Source organism: Epinephelus lanceolatus, chromosome 17 (genome assembly GCF_041903045.1).
Source record: "Epinephelus lanceolatus isolate andai-2023 chromosome 17, ASM4190304v1, whole genome shotgun sequence".
In the NCBI taxonomy this organism is placed as follows: domain Eukaryota; kingdom Metazoa; phylum Chordata; class Actinopteri; order Perciformes; family Serranidae; genus Epinephelus; species Epinephelus lanceolatus.
In genome coordinates this window covers 38,318,839-38,337,818 of record NC_135750.1, presented here as the reverse complement: position 1 = coordinate 38,337,818, position 18,980 = coordinate 38,318,839, and the positions used below count along the sequence as shown (strand labels likewise).

General features: G+C 39.8%; 1 protein-coding gene across 1 annotated transcript in view; it reads right to left on the bottom strand.

The window, feature by feature from the left end:
- The window catches only part of slc2a15a (solute carrier family 2 member 15a), a 68,682-nt gene extending 57,030 nt beyond the window's left edge, over positions 1-11,652 (bottom strand). Inside the window, exons 1-2 of the mRNA XM_033612617.2 lie at positions 11,342-11,652; positions 6,661-6,759 (exon numbers count right to left, since the gene is read on the bottom strand). Coding sequence (XP_033468508.1) covers positions 6,661-6,759; positions 11,342-11,383 — 141 coding nt within the window. The 5' untranslated portion in view covers positions 11,384-11,652. The remainder of the gene's footprint in view (positions 1-6,660; positions 6,760-11,341) is intronic.
- Positions 11,653-18,980: the final 7,328 nt, after the last annotated feature.

The following is an 18,980-nucleotide window of genomic DNA, read 5'->3' as shown; positions in this document are numbered from 1 at the left end:
TGAATGAACTTCTTTTACTATATAGTTGTTCAAAGGGGTTGAGACTGGCAGGCAGGCTCCAGCCTCTGCGCTGTGATTGGCCTTGCCAGCTGTCTGTCTCTGGCTGATGTCCAGTAGGAGCAGTTCACTGTCACTGGCAGGACATTTCACTCCTCCCCTCCTGTACCTTTGCTAATTTAAAGTTTAATTTACTGTAATTGCTTCCTAGATAATTAATGAAGCTTGGAACATTTCGAATGCTTCCATATTTACCAACGTGGCGCTGTCTGCTATTGAATGGTACCAAAAACACATCGTCTGCAACAGGATATTACCAACTTATAAGTAAGTGGTCAACAGACACTACTAATTCAGATTTAAATGTTATACATGGTGATCATGTTATAACATCATATATATATGTATATATATATATATATATATATATATATATACTATGTTATAAATATATATATATATCTCAATAACCCCCACATAAAACATAAACATAAAATTACAATCAACACATGTTGGTTCCTGGAATCCACATTTCTGTCTGTCCTTCTAAGGAAAAGACAACTGCAGGGAAACGTGGGTGTTATCACATTAACATACACACAGATGTCTGCACCATAGGGATCATGGTGTCAGAGTGGCATCTCAACTTGAATCTTCTTCCTGGATAATACCAACATCAACATGTTAAATAATAAAGTTATGTTCTTCTCTTAAGTTTATTCAGTGATTTACATTTGAAACACATTTCAGACCATGTGGCTGAGTCTGTCTCTTTGTTCGTTTTCAGAGTTTGTGACATGTCGTAAACTCTCCAGCCACATCTGGTGATGTGGGGGTTATTGAGAGCATATCAGTTGAGTGAAGGTCTATCTTTGAAGTGACCCAGTGGTTGGTCACCCATTCTTCTCTGATGTCAGGATGCTGAGTAAAAGTCCATTAGTTTAAATCCAAAATAAACAGGCTTGATCACCCTACATATCCCCCCCTTCGCACTGACGCAGCCTTCCGGGTCGTCGGGCGATGTACAGGTCTGGTGATCAGCAAAAACAGCATGGCAGGTAACAACCATACATTTCCCTGTGCAGGGTTGATGCTTTTCACCCCCCTCCCTTCAAACTTTTGACCTGAGAACTAAGGAGCTACAGACTTGGCTGTGCTATATGTTCAGGCTTATCATGACAGTTAGGATGCTCTTAGCTGTTGACTGGGTCCAGGTCAGAAGTGGCTCTAGCCCTTTGTTTTTATTCTTTAATCCAGTACTGCGGACTGGACAAAATCATCGTTTCATGCAATTAGCAAACTCTGTTATTAGAAACTGTAAGTTTTCCTTCCACTCATTTTTCACTTGCTTTGCATCTGGTCACAGTTGGTCACTTAAATTTTAAATTTGCACTCAAATTGAGGACCATATATTCCAGGGCTTGTAGCTGGGGCTTGTCCTTTTAAAATTTTTCTTTTGGCTTTGTTTATAAGCTCATTATTCTACATCCTTTCCAGTTAAAAATGTTTCTTTGAAGTGGGATGATTACATATTTACCTAACTCCATGGACAGGAGCAGTTCAATCGCTTTAGGGTATTCAGTTTCACCGAAAAGGAGTGTTTTAACTTGCCAAAGCCCTTAGACAAACACCTTCTATTTAAGGATAGAGATTTGTAGCTAGCTTCTAGGTTGGCAAAATTATTATGGTTATGGCTGCGGGTGTTAGTATGTGTCGCTTTAAGTTACAGGACCTTTGATCTTATGATCAACCACATGGGCAGAGAAGGTTTTGCAAACAGATTCAGATCAACAGCTTTGAATAAGGGTAGAGCAGAATGATGGATCAGCAAGTCGCAACTATACTAATGTATCATTCAGCATGTTAGTTTCAACTAACAGCAAGGGTTCAATGCAATTAGAACATACGTGGATAATGCTACTCCAACCGTGCTGGGACGGCTGCAAAGAAACTAGTTAGCTATGCTAGTCTTTAGCATGGAGGTTGAGTGGCTGCTCTCAAGCCCAGAGTCTTGTGGGACAAGGATGGACCAACTCTTATTTAGGCCTATTAACATTTTAGTGCAGGGAATTCGCCTGACACCAAACATATGCGCATTCAACAACAGTAACTTCCAGCAAAGTCACAATAGGATTATTACCGTTTGTTTCTTTAACAGTGACGGTCCTCCAGCTTTTACCAGGCCACAAGAGTATGTCACCGGGACAAATAAATAAATAATCAAACGCTCTGGCGCGTATAAACTAGTCCTGCCATTTGGTATTTCACAGTGACGGTCTCACAGACAACAACTAGTCCTGCCGTTTGGTGTTTCACAGTGACGGTCTCACAGACAATAAAGAGTCACTCGTGGTGCTCTCAGTAGCTCTATCACTATTCAAGCTGATCTCTGACTTTGCCTGGGAACCCTAGCAATGCAGCAGCGAATTCTCACTGTAACATCAAACAACACACAGTAACCAAACTAATATCAGTCAAATTATGTTTTCTGTACAATTACGAGCAATTTATTCAAGTGCCCGCATTCTCCACCAATATGTAGGAAATACTGATTGTTACATAATTTATAATTTATTCTGTGGCAGCATTTATTAAGTAAATGCTCGCTGACATTCTCCACCATTTTGTATGAAAAGTTTGATTGATATGATTCATTTAGGGTTTTCATTCTCCACCGTTACATATGTAAGATTTGTTTGATTATGAACAGTTTATTCAGGTGCCTACGTTTTTCATCATGAATACTGTAGGGTTTGATTAGCTCAGTATTAGGAAAAAGTTACGTTAATAAGAATTATTAAACATAACCACTTTAATTATTCGTCCAGCGATATAATTTCATAGTCAGACTAATAAAACCACGCCTCTTGTTGATCAGACAAGAATGTTTAATGCACTTTGGGGAAATTATTAATTATCAATTGTCAATTCAAATAGAGCTCAAATAGCCAGGATCTTTGCACCCGTAAAGTGACTGAATGTGTTTATAGACAAACATTTATTCTAAACTCCTGACACAGAAGACCAAGACGCAATACAACTAGCAACAGACAAGACAATGAGTAAATGCAACTATGAGTGGAATGAAATGAATACAGCGATGCTAATGAATGAATGAATGACCAGAGTGAACCAGATGAAGCAGTGAGCAATGGTGAGATAATCATCAGAGGAAACTTTAACATGGACCTGTGAAAAGCACCATTCAACAGCTGAGTGGCATGGGAAGCAAAGAGGGAAATATCTGAAAACTTAGGGGAAATCCTAGTTTTATCTAATGCTCCCTACCATACTTATTAAACTACGCATCAAACCCCAGTACAGGAAAATTATGTTGTTTCACCTGAGTTGTAGCAGACCAGAAAGAAGATGCTCTGGAGGGGGAAAAGGAAAAAGCAGCGCTGCTCCTTGGTGTGAACCGCACCTGGTGCTGTCCCACGGGGCAGCCTGCTCAGCTGGTCCTTCTCTTCTCCTCGGTCGAACTTCACTGCTTCATCTGGTTCACTCTGGTCATTCATTCATTCATTAGCATCGCTGTATTCATTCATTCCACTCATAGTTGCATTTACTCATTGTCTTGTCTGTTGTTAGTTGTATTGCGTCTTGGTCTTCTGTGTCAGGAGTTTAGAATAAATGTTTGTCTATAAAGTCGTTGTCTTGGTTTTCTGTAGGATTACATTCAGTCACTTTACGGGTGCAAAGATCCTGGCTATTTGAGCTCTATTTGAATTGATAATTGATAATTAATAATTTTTCCAAAGTGCGTTAAACACTCTTGTCTGATCAACAAGAGGTGTGGTCTTATTAGTCTGACTATGAAATTATATCGCTGGACGAATAATGAAAGTGGTTATGTTTAATAATTCTTATTAACGTCACTTTTTCCTAATATTGAGCTAATCAAAGTATTCATGATGAAAAACAAAGGCACCTGAATAAACTGTTTATAATCAAACAAATCTTACATATGTAATGGTGGAGAATAAAAACCCTAAATGAATCATACCAATCAAACTTTTCATACAAAATGGTGGTTTGCACATCATCCTCTGACCACCAGAATCTGTAACACACAAGCGGTAAGAAGTGCACTGGCTTTCTGAAATAATCATCTTCTGAATAATATCACGTAATGTTTAGCCATCATCTCACTTCCCTTCACTGATCAGAGTCACTATGATCTCTACGCTGCGGCCACAGCGGGTTTCCATGGCAACGCCTGCGAACTACAGAGATTAAATAGTCCGCTCAGCTGTGGCTTGTGAAAAACTCATGATTTTAACTGTAAAACACATTAAAACATAAATAATTGATTTAATATTCATTTATTTGGTAAGTGACCATGGTTAGGTTAGGATAGGTGTGCTAGCCGCTCCCCCCGCCGATCTCCGCAAGGGATGTGAGGACTCTTAAACTTCACCAGAGCCTTCCTCAGCATGAGGGTGAGTAGATAATGTCTGAATTTTCATTTTTTGGTGCACTATCCCTTTAAGAGATCATCCAAGTAGTAAGATGAACTGACAAACTGCCTTGGGTTAGGGTTCTCATCCAAGTAGTCTCACATATAAAATAGGGTTAAGGTTAACCCAAACCTTGTTTCCACTTTGTCCTTTAAGAAAAAAGTGAAAAAAAAGTAATCAAATAACCAAATACAGTCTGGCTAACAACTACAGTAGCATAACTATACATAAATTCAATGATCATCCCCACCATAACATACTGTATGACAAGCTGAACTCAAAATTTACAGCACTCAAGCCTGTTCTCTCTGTGTACAAGCAGGCTCCTAATGTACTAGACAAAAAAACCCAGTTCTCACCATCACTGCAACATGCAAGATGGGAAAATCTAATGAAAAACTCTGACACCTGCCTGATGTTTAAGATCCTATAGGGCAAGGTTCCGCCACCACTCAGTACTTTCATAAGAGGGGACTGCATTAGAGAGGATTTGGTTAATCCCACCTCTTCAAGTCAATCAGAGAGCATTCCTTCCTGACGAGAGAGGAAACCTTGTCTTTGTGTATCATGTGGCCAACATGTCCTGGTCTCACAAGACCAGTACTAACAAACTTTCTTTATTTCTTTCTCTTTTTTACACACACTTTCAGCTCTCTGTCTGATCAAATCCCCAGTTCGTTTTTGACCTCAGCCTCCTAATCAGTTTACCATGTGATGACATTAGTTGGTGGACCTGCATCACTCCCACCAACTGCAAGAGGAAGACTGGCATACACATGCCATTATTCAGTTGGAATCTTTGCTGCATGTGATTTGCTCTTAAAGCCTGATGTTGATGGAAAAGACCTCAAGAGGGTGCTTTGAGGGTGCTTCAATACCTAACCTGTTTGGTTGGGTTAAAACAAATTTACTCCCCTTTGCTGGGTTAATACTGTTCATTTGGCTTGGTGTGAAAGCTGTCAATCAAACCCTGGTACAGACCAAACAATCTAACCAAGACTGTCTGAAAAGGTGGGTCTGTTTCCAGACAAACTCTGGTGTGGTTTGTGGTGTGAAAGCGAACTAACCAACTACACAATTATATGAAAGCAGATATTTGACTTTAGGATGATTAAAACAGCTAAAGTGCTGATAAATCCACTTTGTGATCATGACCATACTGGTGTTTCCAGTAAATGGTAATTAGATGGATATGAGCATTACTTTGTTGTAATGTTCTTTTCTTAATATTATTTTAATGAAGATCTGCTTATGAGTTAATGTGATTTATGTATCAATTTAGGAAAGTCTATTATTTGTATTTTGCACTGAACACCATGAGAAAAGTTATGAGTAGTAAAAATGAAATCACTGAGTTTGTACATTTGTATGCCTCTGTAGAAATATTTAAAAAGGCTATACTTTGTGTATACTGAGGCCTTGTATCTGGACAAGCTGTTCTCATAAACTGCTTGTAGGTTTTCCTCCAAAAAGTAATGCACACAAAATCATACATATCTCATGTAATCATTCATGAAAAATTTTTGAGCCAGTAATTTGTGCATAACCCATGTATTTTGGAAAGCTGCAATCATGTAACCAATGCAGTGACAGGAGTAAAAAAGCCCTGAGTGGTCCACTTAGGAGGGAGGTTAGGTTAGTGGATGCACAGGACATTCCCCAGGAGACAGGTGTTCAAATCCATGTGAACTTTTAATGAACCTTGAGTTATGTTAAGGTATGTCCTCCCCGTGTTTCTTTTCCTAAATCTAACCACAATAACTTCACTTGCTTAAACCTAACTTCTGTATCTTTATGTGAATTACGTAACTTTACGTTAAAGTACATAACTCTAGGCTAAGAACGTAATGTCACTTACGGTTTTCATTCGTATATCACACAAACTGTTGTATGAGGATCTGTGATCATGAATTTAAGTAAATCAAACTCTTTATCCTCTCTAATCAGTTGTTTAAATAACTTGCTGCAAAGTGTTGAACAGACCAACAAATGAACCATTACAACAAAAAAATCCTGACAAATGCAAGAAATAAATAAGCTAAAAATCACTTATCACACAGGTGCTGTGGGTCCTTTGGGGCCCTGTGCAGTTTGCACTGTGGCAGGTTGTTAATACAGTTCTGGGTCTGTGTGTGTGTGTGTGTGTGTGTGTGTGTGTGTGCGTGTGTGCATGTGTGTGCGCATGTGTAAGCATGGATCTTACCACAGCAGGGGAGTTGACCACTGCCAGATTGTAGCCATAAAGCATGGAGCTACCAAAGGAGGTAAGGAACGCCACCGCCAACAAAGAGCCGGTCAGTTGCTGCAAACAGCAGGAGAGAGAGACAGATGTGTTAGGAAATTTGATACAGAGAAACTAGGATTAGGAATAAAAACATTTGATCAACTTTCCTAACCACTCAGGTGGTGCCAGGAGATGGTAGACTTCAGACAGAGACAGAAGATGTTTACTGAGCACAATAAGCTCTTTCACCAGTCAGCCAGTCATGAGTCTAGCCCTAGTAGCGCTAGGGCTTTTTTTATTTTTATGTGTGAAAACCATGTTAAAATTTAAATCAGTATCTTGTGTAGGCCTACTTTAAAACATGTCTGGAGAGGGAACTGAAGTGTCAATGATTGATGTTACAATTACACATTAAATATGTTAATACAAGAGGTATAAGGTTGGTTGAACCTTCAAGGGCGGGGTATGCTTGAAACAAAGTAGTTTGTAAAAAATGTTGACCAGCCATGTCTAAAAGCGCGCTTTCAGACAGTCCTTCCTGGAAGACATTTATGGTGTTGCATTCAGTTGTTCACATTAAAAGTGACAGATGTAGTTAAAAAAAAAACTGAGCTTGTGAGACACCTCACCAATCACTGTGTGAAGTGGGCATGATTGCTTCATTGATTCTTGTGAGTCACTTCAGTTTTATTTCTATAGACGAATTCAGCGAGCGATTTGTGTATGCCGCCATCTTGCGGCAGCGCCATTGCTGCGGTGACATGTGTCAGTCATCAATTCATTATGCTGTCATTGTGAACTGACTCTCTACAATGACAGCATCATGAATAGCTGGATAGATGATGTTAGACAGTGGCCTCCAGTAACTGATGAAGGTAATGAATTGATGACTGACACATGTCACCGCAGCAATGGCGCCGCCGCAAGATGGCGGCATACACAAATCGCTCGCCGAATTCGTCTATGGCCCAATATCACAAATCACAAATTTACTCTAGGGGACTTTACAATCTGTACAGCAGTACAGTTGGTTTATGGGCGAGTAGCCCTAAGCCAAAAGCAGCATGCGCAGGTGAGGTCAGAACTTTATGAAAAGGTAGGGACCAGACTAAAAAAAAAAAGCAAAATATAGCAAGGCGAAACGCAAACCCTACAAAGCTTTTTTCAAAAATGCGAGTGCGAGCACTGAAAAAGAGAATGGGGAAGAAGACAGATGTGGAGTTGGCCTGTTTTGTGTTGGACAGGTAGGTAATAGCTTAGTTAGCTATCAGAGGCTTACAACAAATGTACCTACAAAGGCACTTCTCATAAACTGTTTGTATGTTTTCCTATGAAAAGGAATGCCCCCAAATGAATACTTATCCCACACATTTATGAGTCAGTAATTGGTGCATAAACCACTTAGTTTGGGAGGCTGCAGTGCACAGTGCGCTGATGGGAGTAAACAAGGAAGCAGTCCCGAGTGGTCCAGTGGAGGTAGGTTGTGGTGGTGGATGGGTCACAAAACTACAGACCTTCCCCTGGGACTTTCCCCAGGAGAGGCGTGAACTTTAACTGAACTTTGAGACATTTTAAGTTATGTCCTCAACATGTTTCTTTTCCTAAAATTAAGGTCAGTGACTTATTATGTAACTTAAAGTTAAGTGCACAACAACATTCGTGAGGCACTAATTCATAGGATATATGAACTCTCATTTTTCGTAGGATATCAAACAAACAGTTCTATGAGGATACATTGACCTACAAGCAGTGTAAGAAGGAGGGGTCAAGCTGGATGTTGTGTTTTCAAACAGTAACCAAAAAATAGTGCTTAGTATACCTTTAACAGAAAATATGTGTGTTGTTCTTAAACAGTGGAAGTCTTAATTTGACATGAAGCTCTTAATTTGCTCTTAAAAAAAACCATCTTGTTTGCATTGTTCACATTCCTCACTGCATTCCTCACGCAAACCAAACGGCATGGTTGGCTGACAATTGTGAGGGAGCAGAGAGACAAAGACAGAACCTTTTCCCAACAGTGTAACCATTATCTGGTCAAGAGAAATATATCCAGCTTAACTTTAAAATGTCAAGGTTACCTAAAGGGGGGATAAGATAAGATTTAATGTGGGTCATATAGGCCTGATCCTATACGTATGTTGACTACCATATATGCACATCTATATTGGCTAGGAGGAAGGAGAAAAAATCCCCCCTTGTTTATTTCACAGCAAACAGACAGGATTTATACACATGCATCAAACACAAGATAATATAAGATGCACTCTACACTTTATTCTTTATCAACAACATAAGGAACTAAAATTACCACCTTGTGGTTGTTAACATCCATGCCTGTGAAAACATGTATGCTTCACAAACATCTTCCTCCTGGCAGCACAGAAGATCTATACAATCAGCACAGTTTCAAGGTGGACACCCAAGATTAGTGTCTTCAATTCAATATCTGATATCTGATGTCTCCCCTTCTGTTCCTGAGATATGACATTGAATAATGGCCAGAAAAGTGGATTATACAGAACATTATCATGCCACAGTGAATCTGACTTTTGACCTTTTGGATATAAAATATCATCATTATCATATCCTAATAAACATCTGTATGACTTTTTGTCGTAATTTTATTTGTATTTTTGCGTAATGGCCATAAACATGTTTTGTGAGGTTACAGTGACTTTGACCTTCAACCACCAAATGCTAATCAGTTCATTCCTGAGTCCAAGTGGAGTGGGATGGATGCAAGGTCACAGTGATATTGACCCATGACCACCAAAATCTAATCAGTTTATGGTTGAGATCAAGCAAATGTTTGTGCCAAATCTGAAAAAAAAGGTGTTCTTGAGATATTGCTTTTATGAATGAGACAGACAAAGTCACGGTGACATTGACGTTTGACTTATTATTGCCAAAATCCAATCAATTTATCGTTGAGTAGACGTTTGTGCCAAATTTTAAGAAATTCCCTCAAGGTGTTCCTGGGATATCACATTCACAAGAATGAGACAGACAAGGTAACAGTGACCTTTGACCTGAGTCCAAGTGGATATTTGCTACCTCAATGATATCATGTTCGCAACAATGGGATGTACAACCAGATAACATAATGCCTGCTGCGGCCACGGCTGTCACTGGCACAGGGGTATAAAAAGTAATAATACTAGGATGAAACACAGAAAAGGCTTTTGTATCTGTCAGTTGACAATGGCAAAATTTTAAATAATTTGGTATAAATGAAGTGGTGATAAACACTATAAAAGCTATCCATGACACCCCACAGCAAGAAACAAAATAAATGGTAATTCATCCAAACCTCACATTAGAAAGAGTAGTGTAAAACAAGGCTGCACCTGGTCCCCTGTTATTTTTGCAACTATTTCTAGAAAGAATGTGTGAAAAAATATGACCCTCTGTACTGTAAAATCAAAGATCTTGCAATGTGGAATCTCATACCATTTTAATTTTCAGTTCAGGAATTTAAAGAGTTAAAACCAATGTTCAACCAAGATTTTTATATTTCTTTTCCAAACCCTCCCTAGCACAATTACTCAAAACCAATTCACAGAATAAAAAATGGTATCAAGATTTATATGGCAAGGCAAAAGACCTCAAGTACAATATAACACATTACAACTACCAAAAGAAAGGTGGCTGGGTTTACCATCTTTGAAACATTACTGTATTCCAGCATGGATCAGAGCATTATTTTGTGTTGGTGTAACCCATCTTAAGAGGCACAATGGGAAGACATTGATTATAGAATGATATCTACAGTAATGCTCATATAGAGGGTGTACTAATGGATAGAAACCTGCAAAGATACACTACATAGATAGACTGGAAAACCAATGGGTATCAGTTTTGAGAATGTAGAGAGCGGTAATAAAAGGACAAATTAGAAAAGACATTACATTCTGAGTGAGTAAAAAATCTATGATAAATTTTGGATTAAAAAAAGTTTTAACATCTTTCTTTATCTGGCATTATACAGAAAGATGAAATTGTGTTTTAAAACTTTGAGAGACTTCATCATTAGTAAAGCAAGATCTGTATAAATATATACAATTAAGACGTTACTACAAGTAGAACATCACAAAGAAAAATACCAGAGAAGACTTGAGGACTCTTGGAAGATTAGCCAATGAACTAAGGGATTGAAAAAAATGTTAACTCTTTATCCAACTAATTCATAATTTTAAAAATGTACAATTTGTCAGTGCTACATATTGAAGATTGTCTGATGTCATTCATATGTTGACTTGGAGCTGGCCAAGTGCGTTTTCATGTAAACTGGACTAAAACTGTACAGTTTACTTCATATTATTTAATTTGCCCCACTCAAGATATTACTGAGTTCACCCAAGAACAAAAACGATCCAAATAATGTTGCTCCAAGTTTTTTTTAAAAATAAAATCGAAGTAATTGCTTTTAGAATAGGTTTTATTTATCATCACAGATTTGATGATTGTAATTTCTGATGATCTAAGATCTTACAGAGTTGCAGCTACTGATCTTCTATATCCCAAGGGAATGTTAAAGTTTGAAAGTAGGTAGTAAATGCTATTAGCTGCTGGGACTCTGTGTCGAGAACAATAGGGGATCAGTCAGCTGACGGCCCTGGCTTTAGATTTGACCTGATTTATGCAGTCAGTCTGAACTTACCGATGTGATTTTCCCCGACGGAATTAAAACCTCCTCGGCCATTTGGGAGATCTGTTATCCAGTCCCAAACAGCAACCAGCAGAAGGGTCTCTCTTTACACTGCAGAGGATCTCATGGCTGTAGTAGCAAGCGTGAACACACAGTGTACACACGATTAAGTCATCAGCCCAGTTCATGTGCAATGGGCCTCTCCACCCTGCAGCAATCCACAGCCCCCGATAACAAGACCTGCACAGTGTCATCACATGACAGAGAGCAGCGTGACAGACTGAGAGAAAAGCCTGCTGGAAGCAATTAACTTTAAGTGAATTTACAAAAAAAGAGACAGAAGAGGAGGCAAGGAGTGGAGGAAACAAGAAGAGAGGCGAAGAGAGGACAGAAGAGGAGGAAACAGAAGACAGCAGAAGACAGGAGAGTAGATAGGGACACAAGGAGAGGAAATGAGAAAACAAATGAAGAGAAGAGTGGAGGGAACAAAGAAAGGAGAGGAGGACACAAATGAAAGGAAGGAAACAATAGAAGGAGAGAGGAAATAAACAGAGGAAGAAACAAGGAGAGGAGGGGAAAAGACAGGAGAAGAAAGGAGGAAACAAGGAAAGAAAAGAAGAAAATAAATGGAGGGGTAGAAACAAGAGGGTGAGAGGAGGAAACAAGGAGAGGGGAAAAAGACAGAAGAGGAGAGGAGAGGGGAGGAGGAAACAAGGAAAGAAGTGGAGGAAACAAATGGAGGGGAGGAAACAGGAGGAGAGAGGAAATGCATAGAGAGGAGGAAATTAGAGGATGAGAGAGCAAAGGAGAGGAGAAAACAAGGAGAGGAAACAATAAAATGAGAGTAGGAAGAAATAGGATAAGAGAGGGGGCAAGGTAACAAGAGAAGAGAGGCAAATATACCAGAAGTAAAGAAGTGGGGCACTAAAAGGGAAAGGTGAGTAGAGGAGATTAGAGCAGGATAAAGGGAGCGGAGAGATTTATATAATACACTTATGAATGTTAACTAATGGGTGTTTAGAAAAATACATCTAAAAATCCAAAACACACCAGAATGGTCTGCTCTGTAAATATGCTAAGCATATGTGATGTGTACATATTAAAACATGCTTTGGTCCTTGAAGTAAACTTTTTAAACTGCTATTGCTATTTTTACCTAAAGGACAACTTCGGTATTTTTCAACCTGGGCTCTATTTCCCCATGTGTATGTGTGCGTATGATTCATGGGTACAACTCATTCTCAAATTGGTTCAGTATTGAGGCGCGAAACGAGCTAAAATGGTAATGGGGGCAACTGTGTCCTGTATAAAAGTGCTGTTTTTCGCCACTGACTGGTTCAGATCGCCAGTGCTATCTCTGTAGATAGCATATTGTAGCAGCCCTGGGGCAGTGGTGAGTGTGAATGAGTGGAGTCAGCTGTCAGTCAGTGTTGGAGCAGAGAGGTCCCCGCTGGGTACTGTAAGTGAGTATGTGTGTGTGAAGTGTGTGTTACGCGAGTCAGAGGACGGAGTCTTTTACGTGCTACCCCCTGGAGTGTTACTGGAGTTTTTGGAGTGCTCAAATAAATGGGCCTTTTTCCCGAACGCAAGAACAGGATGTCACGCAACACCCCGTAAGTTACAGCTTTCATAGGCTGCCTTTGTCGGACGGAGAGATGCTGAAGTTGTGGCTAGTTGTGCTACAAATGGACGCTAACACTCCTCTCCAGACACTGCGCCTTGCAGACCATTGGGTCTGCAGTGCTCACTTCTCCCAAGATGACTATTGCCAGCTGAAGAAGAGAAGACATCCAATCCTGAAACACCTCTTCCTCAAGAAAATGGCTGTCCCACGAGTAGAGAGAGCTACAGACACAGTGGAGCAAAGCTTGTGACATCACACAGCACAGAGGTAAGGGAAAGGCTAAGTTAGTATGCTATTTACAGAGATAGCACTGGCAATCTGAACTGGTCAGTGGTGAAAAAACACACACTTAATACACACATACTCACTTACAGTACCAAGCGGGGATGCCCACCCCCTCTCTACTCCAACACTGACTGACAGCTGACTCCACTCATTCACACTCACCACTGCCCCAGGGCCGCTACAATATGCTATTTACAGAGATAGCACTGGCGATCTGAACCAGTCAGTGGCGAAAAAAAGCACTTTTATACAGGACGCATTTGCCTCCATTACCGTTTAAGTTCGTTTCGCACCTCAATACTGAACCAATTTTAGAATGAGTGGTACCCATGAATCATACACACACATACACATGGGGAAATAGAGCCCAGGTTGAAAAATACCGAAGTTGTCCTTTAAGTAAAGAATCAGAATGCTTATTTCACAACCAAACATTTATCATTTTGGTTGCAGTTTGCAAAAGCAAAACCATTTTTCTCTGTGACTTATCACTGGGTGCAAATCACCCGTCTAGCATTACACATTTTTTAATCCTATGACTTTACCTCCAGTGCTGTTGCATGAAAGGCTGCTTTTGTTCAGAAAATCCTGCCTGTTGGCACAGTCATTCTGTCTATTAGCCTACAAATCATCACACTGCGCCCAGTTACTATTACACAACTATACATGTGTAAATTCCACCAGCTGGCCTGAGAACAGCAATACTGTATGTCACCATTGGATAAAAGCACTATCCGGTTCTCATGTGAAAAATGGATTCAGCCCAGGCAACGCTCAAATGTCAATCCAATTTATTGGGCACTGAGTTTGAAAGACATACTAAGTCATATGTCTTTTCCACCAAAATTATTGCATGTATGCAGGTTTTTTAAACACTGGTGAACCTGCTAAAAATAGGCTATATAGTCCTTTTGCATTACCAATAGACAAGAGTGGTTCTGTAGCAGACAAGCATGGCTTTCTGTGTGTGTGTGGTGTTTTTTAAATTTTTTTTATGTGTCCTGTTTTACATCACGGGCAGGTCGAAGACCAGGTAGAGGGGCAGGGACGCCTACTTCTTTTTATATATCTCTTAGTTATTCAATCTCTGTTTCAAACTAGGTGCAATCTAATTTGTATCTAAGTTTGAGTGCTGTTTAGACAGAGACATACAGTATTTTTGCGGTGGCCTTTCATTGTATTTTGCGAGTAAATTAGCTAAAATAAGCATGTTCATGGGTGTTGGGTTCAAATCAATGCTGATCGGAGCCAGAGACAATAAATACCTGTGTCTACAGCAGAGTTATTTGACTCAGGTGTGAGTATGTTTCCATAGCCAATTAAAAGCTTTCCCATTACATTTAAAAATCAGATGTTAACGGGTGTTTGTGGGTTTTTTTGTGCAGTGGAAAAGGGGCTTAAGAGATATATAAACAGAAGTAACCACTGTAAAGTTTCAAGCTGTTCTCACAAATTTTTCATATGTTTTCCTATGAAAAGCAATACACCCAAATTCGTACATATCCCACATATTTCGAAAGGCTGCGAGTCATTTTAAGAGGCATTTAAAGGTATGTCCTCAACATGTTTCTTTTCCTAAATCTAACCACAGTAACTTTTATTACCTGAACCTCAGTATCTTTATGTTAATAACATAACTGTAGGTGACATCATTTGTGGTGCACAAATTCATAGGATTTCATACAAACTGTTGTGCAAGCATTTCTCGTAGGGCATCAACCTGTTCTATGAGAATATTCTGAAAGTTTTCACAGGCCCCCATGCTGCTTTCTATGGTTCACTAACCTGTTTTCTGGCCTTTCCATGAAGTCGAACGTTGCAGACCAAAAAACAAAAACAAACAAACAAAAAACACACAATATGGATGTAAATTGTTATCTAATATGGAAAACCTGTTGTAGAATAAATGTTAATTCATGTTTCTTTAATCCATGATAGGCCTTCTTGCTCTTCTAAATCCTATATTTACACATCAAAATGCCCTCAAGTAATGTTGCTTAAGTCAACATCAGTTGAGTTTGAAGTTTACAGGTTTTAACAGTAAAATAATCTGGAGGTTTGGAGTTAGAAAAAAAAAGTGAGCTTAACAGACATCTGGAGCCCAGTGCTCAGCTCTGCTGCAGGCTAGATACTGTACATAAGCTGCTACTGCAAAACACACATGAACTTCAGACAGACTTCTGCAGTGCTGAACAGATATAAACCAATATTCTGTTACTGCACTATTTCTCACTTACAATATCTACATAAACATATTTTATTTTGTTTAAATATGTTGAATTATAATTTTATGGGTTATTGTTTGTCGGCCGATTGAGCTAAGCTAACTAACGCTAATGTCAGCTGTCACTTGTTGCCATAGCAACGGTAAACATTCACATACGGGCTAAGTGCAGAGTGCAGAATCAAGCTTCATTGTAAATATAGTTAAGATACATTGTATTTAACACAGGATGTGGGATTTTAGTAGTTAGTAAACTTTTAGAAAAGAGCTATTTACCATCACTCTGACGTCAAACAATGGAGACAGGTAATAAAATACTGCGATTATCCTATCTACAAGCAACCGCTAGCACTGGAGTCCTTCCAAAAACTTCACCCTGGCCTCTGGTTTTCAAAGAAACATGGTTTTGGGGGCCCAAAAGTGCAGTTGCGTGTGGCCAAACAACCAAATCGCATATAATAATACACGGTTTCAGAAGTACACAGGTCCGTGTGGACTAGGCCTTAATCATGCAAGTAGAAAAACTGCAGTATCTGCCACAGAAGCCTGTCCACTAAATTTAAAAAAGTAAAGATAAAGTGGCATCATTGGATAGGCCCAGGGCTGTCCAGCTCCTCAGCGCTGAACACTGAAGCACTATTACCACTTTAACACTTTTCAATCCATGCACTTTATAAATTATTATTCTCTTAACTGTGAAGGTTGTATGTTGCAGTGTATGTGCTAATTTTGTGTTGCTGATTGTGTTTTCATAGCTACTGTCATGCCCTTTTAAATTGCTCTTTGGAGATAAATAAAGTGATTGAATTGAATTGAATTGAATTGAATTGAATAGCCAGTGGGGATAAGGAGTCCTCGGAAAGAGAAATCCTGGGCGTAAAATTGATTCTGCCTGTTCTGCTCTTCATTGTGCTCGGGTGGAGAAAGGAGCAGAGCTGTCAAGTGGTCACCACCAAAGCAATATGACCAATAACTCATGGAAAGGATCTCTAGGTGCAGCCAGAAGAAGGAAGGGGTCTAGTTTGGGGACCTTAGAATTACATCTCTTCTTTTTGCAGATGATGTGGTTCTGTTGGCTTCATCACACTGTGACCTCCAGCATGCACTGTGGTGGTTTGCAGCCGAGTGTGAAGCAATCGATCAATCAATCAATCAATCAATCAATCAATTTTATTTATAAAGCCCAATATCACAAATCACAATTTGCCTCACAGGGCTTTACAGCATACGACATCCCTCTGTCCTTAGGACCCTCGCAGTGGATAAGGAAAAATTCCCCCCCAAAAAAACCTTTTAACGGGGGAAAAAAAAAACGTAGAAACCTCAGGAAGAGCAACTGAGGAGGGATCCCTCTTCCAGGACGGACAGACGTGCAATAGATGTCGTACAGAACAGATCAACATGAAAAATGAACAGTAATCCATATGACACAATGAGACAGAAAGAAAGACAGACACAGAGAGAGATGCAGGACAGACGGTAATTTTAAAACGGATTTTAAATTCAATTCTGGATTTTAGAGGGAGCCAATGCAGAGAAGCTAAACAGGAGAAATATGATCTTGTCTCTTAGTTCCTGTTAGTACAAGTGCTGCTGTGTTCTGAATTTGCTGGAGAGTTTTTAAAGACTTATTAGAGCTACCTGATAATGGGGAGTTACAGTAATCCAGTCTAGAGGTAACAAAAGCCTGGACCAATTTTTCTGCATCTTTTCAGGTCAGGAGGGGCCTAATTTGCACAATATTAGGCAGAAGAAAAAAATGCAGTCCGTGAGGTTTGTTTTAAATGAGAATTAAAAGACAAATCTTGGTCAAATATTACTCTGAGGTTTCTTACGGTAGTGCTAGAGGCCAGAGCAATGCCATCCAGAGAAACTATATCATCAGTTTCTGAGTTGTTTGGGGCCAAGAACAATAACTTCAGTTTTGTCTGAATTTAACATAAGGAAATTGGTGTTCATCCAGGTTTTAATGTCTTTAAGACATGTTTGAAATTTAGTTAATTGATCAGTTTCTTCTGGCTTTATTGATAAATACAATTGTGTATCATCCGCATAACAATGGAAATTTACAGAGATATTTCTAATGATGTTACCCAAGGGAAGCTTATACAGAGTGAATAGGATTGGTCAAGCAAGGGAGTTCAAGTATCTTGGGGTCTTGTTCACAAACGAGGGTAGAAAGGAGCATGAGATGGATCAGCGGTTTGGTGCGGCTTCTACAGTGATGCGGGCGCTGTGCCTGACCAGTGTGGTGAAGAGGTAGCTGAGCTGGAAGGTAAAGCTTTAGATTTACTGGTCCATCTACGTCCCAACCCTCAGCTATGGCCATGAGCTCTGGGTAGTGACCAAAAGAATGAGAGTTTATGAGTTTACTCTGTGGGGTGGCTGGGCTCAGCCTTAGAGATAGGGTGGGGAGCTCGGACATCCAGAAGGAGCTTGGAGTAGAGCCGCTGCTCCTTCACATCCAAAGCTGTCAGTTGAGGTGGTTTGGGCATCTGATCAGGATGCCTCCTGGGTGCCTCGCTTTGGAGGTGTTCTGTGCACATCTGGTAGGAGGCCCCAGGGCAGACCCAGAACACGCTGGAGGGATTACATATCTCATCTGGCCTGGGAACGCCTTGGAGTCCCCCAGGAGGAGCTGGAAAGCATTGCTGAGGAGAGGGATGTCTGGGGTGCTTTGCTTGGCTTGCAGCGCCCAGACCTGGCCCACGATAAGTGGATGAAGATGGATGGATGGATGGATGGATGGATGTTCTGCATTAAGTAAAAATGCTCATATTTCACAAATTAGTATTAAGTAAAGAGAACAAGAAAGTACATATTTTTAAAATATTGAACATCATAGACTGGGAAAATATGACTTGACCTTACATTATCATTACTTGTCTCCTCCTTAAAGTGATTTTTTTTTTATCCTTGACTTGGGCCATCTGTCTGATGGGTTGTATTAAAACAAGATGTTACTTGCATTGATACTTTATTAACTGCCCTTACAATAAAAGGCCTTTTTGCAGTACTAATGTATCTAATAATACCAAGGGTTTGACAAATGTGTGCACACTACTTCTGTTCATTTCAGGTGTGGAAACTTGAGGCTGTAGGCTATAACCCCATTTCATTTATTGGCAAAAAAGACAGAAAGGCTTTAAATAAGTGGGTAGCAGACATTATTACCCATCTGCCCCCCAACGCTACCACGAGAAGAAGATGCAGAAGCCTTTTGTGAACTTTTTCTTAACTAGGGGTAAGAGAAAGGGTTTTTTTGTTCAGTAGTAATGACTGTTTAAAATACATGTATTTTTCTTTATTAAAATTACTATAATGCCTCAAACAGTGACCAGGTAGACATTAACACACCAGGACAGAAATCAGACAGTAATGCTTTAGATGAGTAATCCTGGTTCTTCGTCTCTATGTGTCAACCCTGTGATGGTCTGGCAACCTGTCCAGGTAGTACCCCGCCTCTCGCCCAGTGTCAGCTGGGACAGGCTCCAGCCCCCATGACCCTTAACAGGATA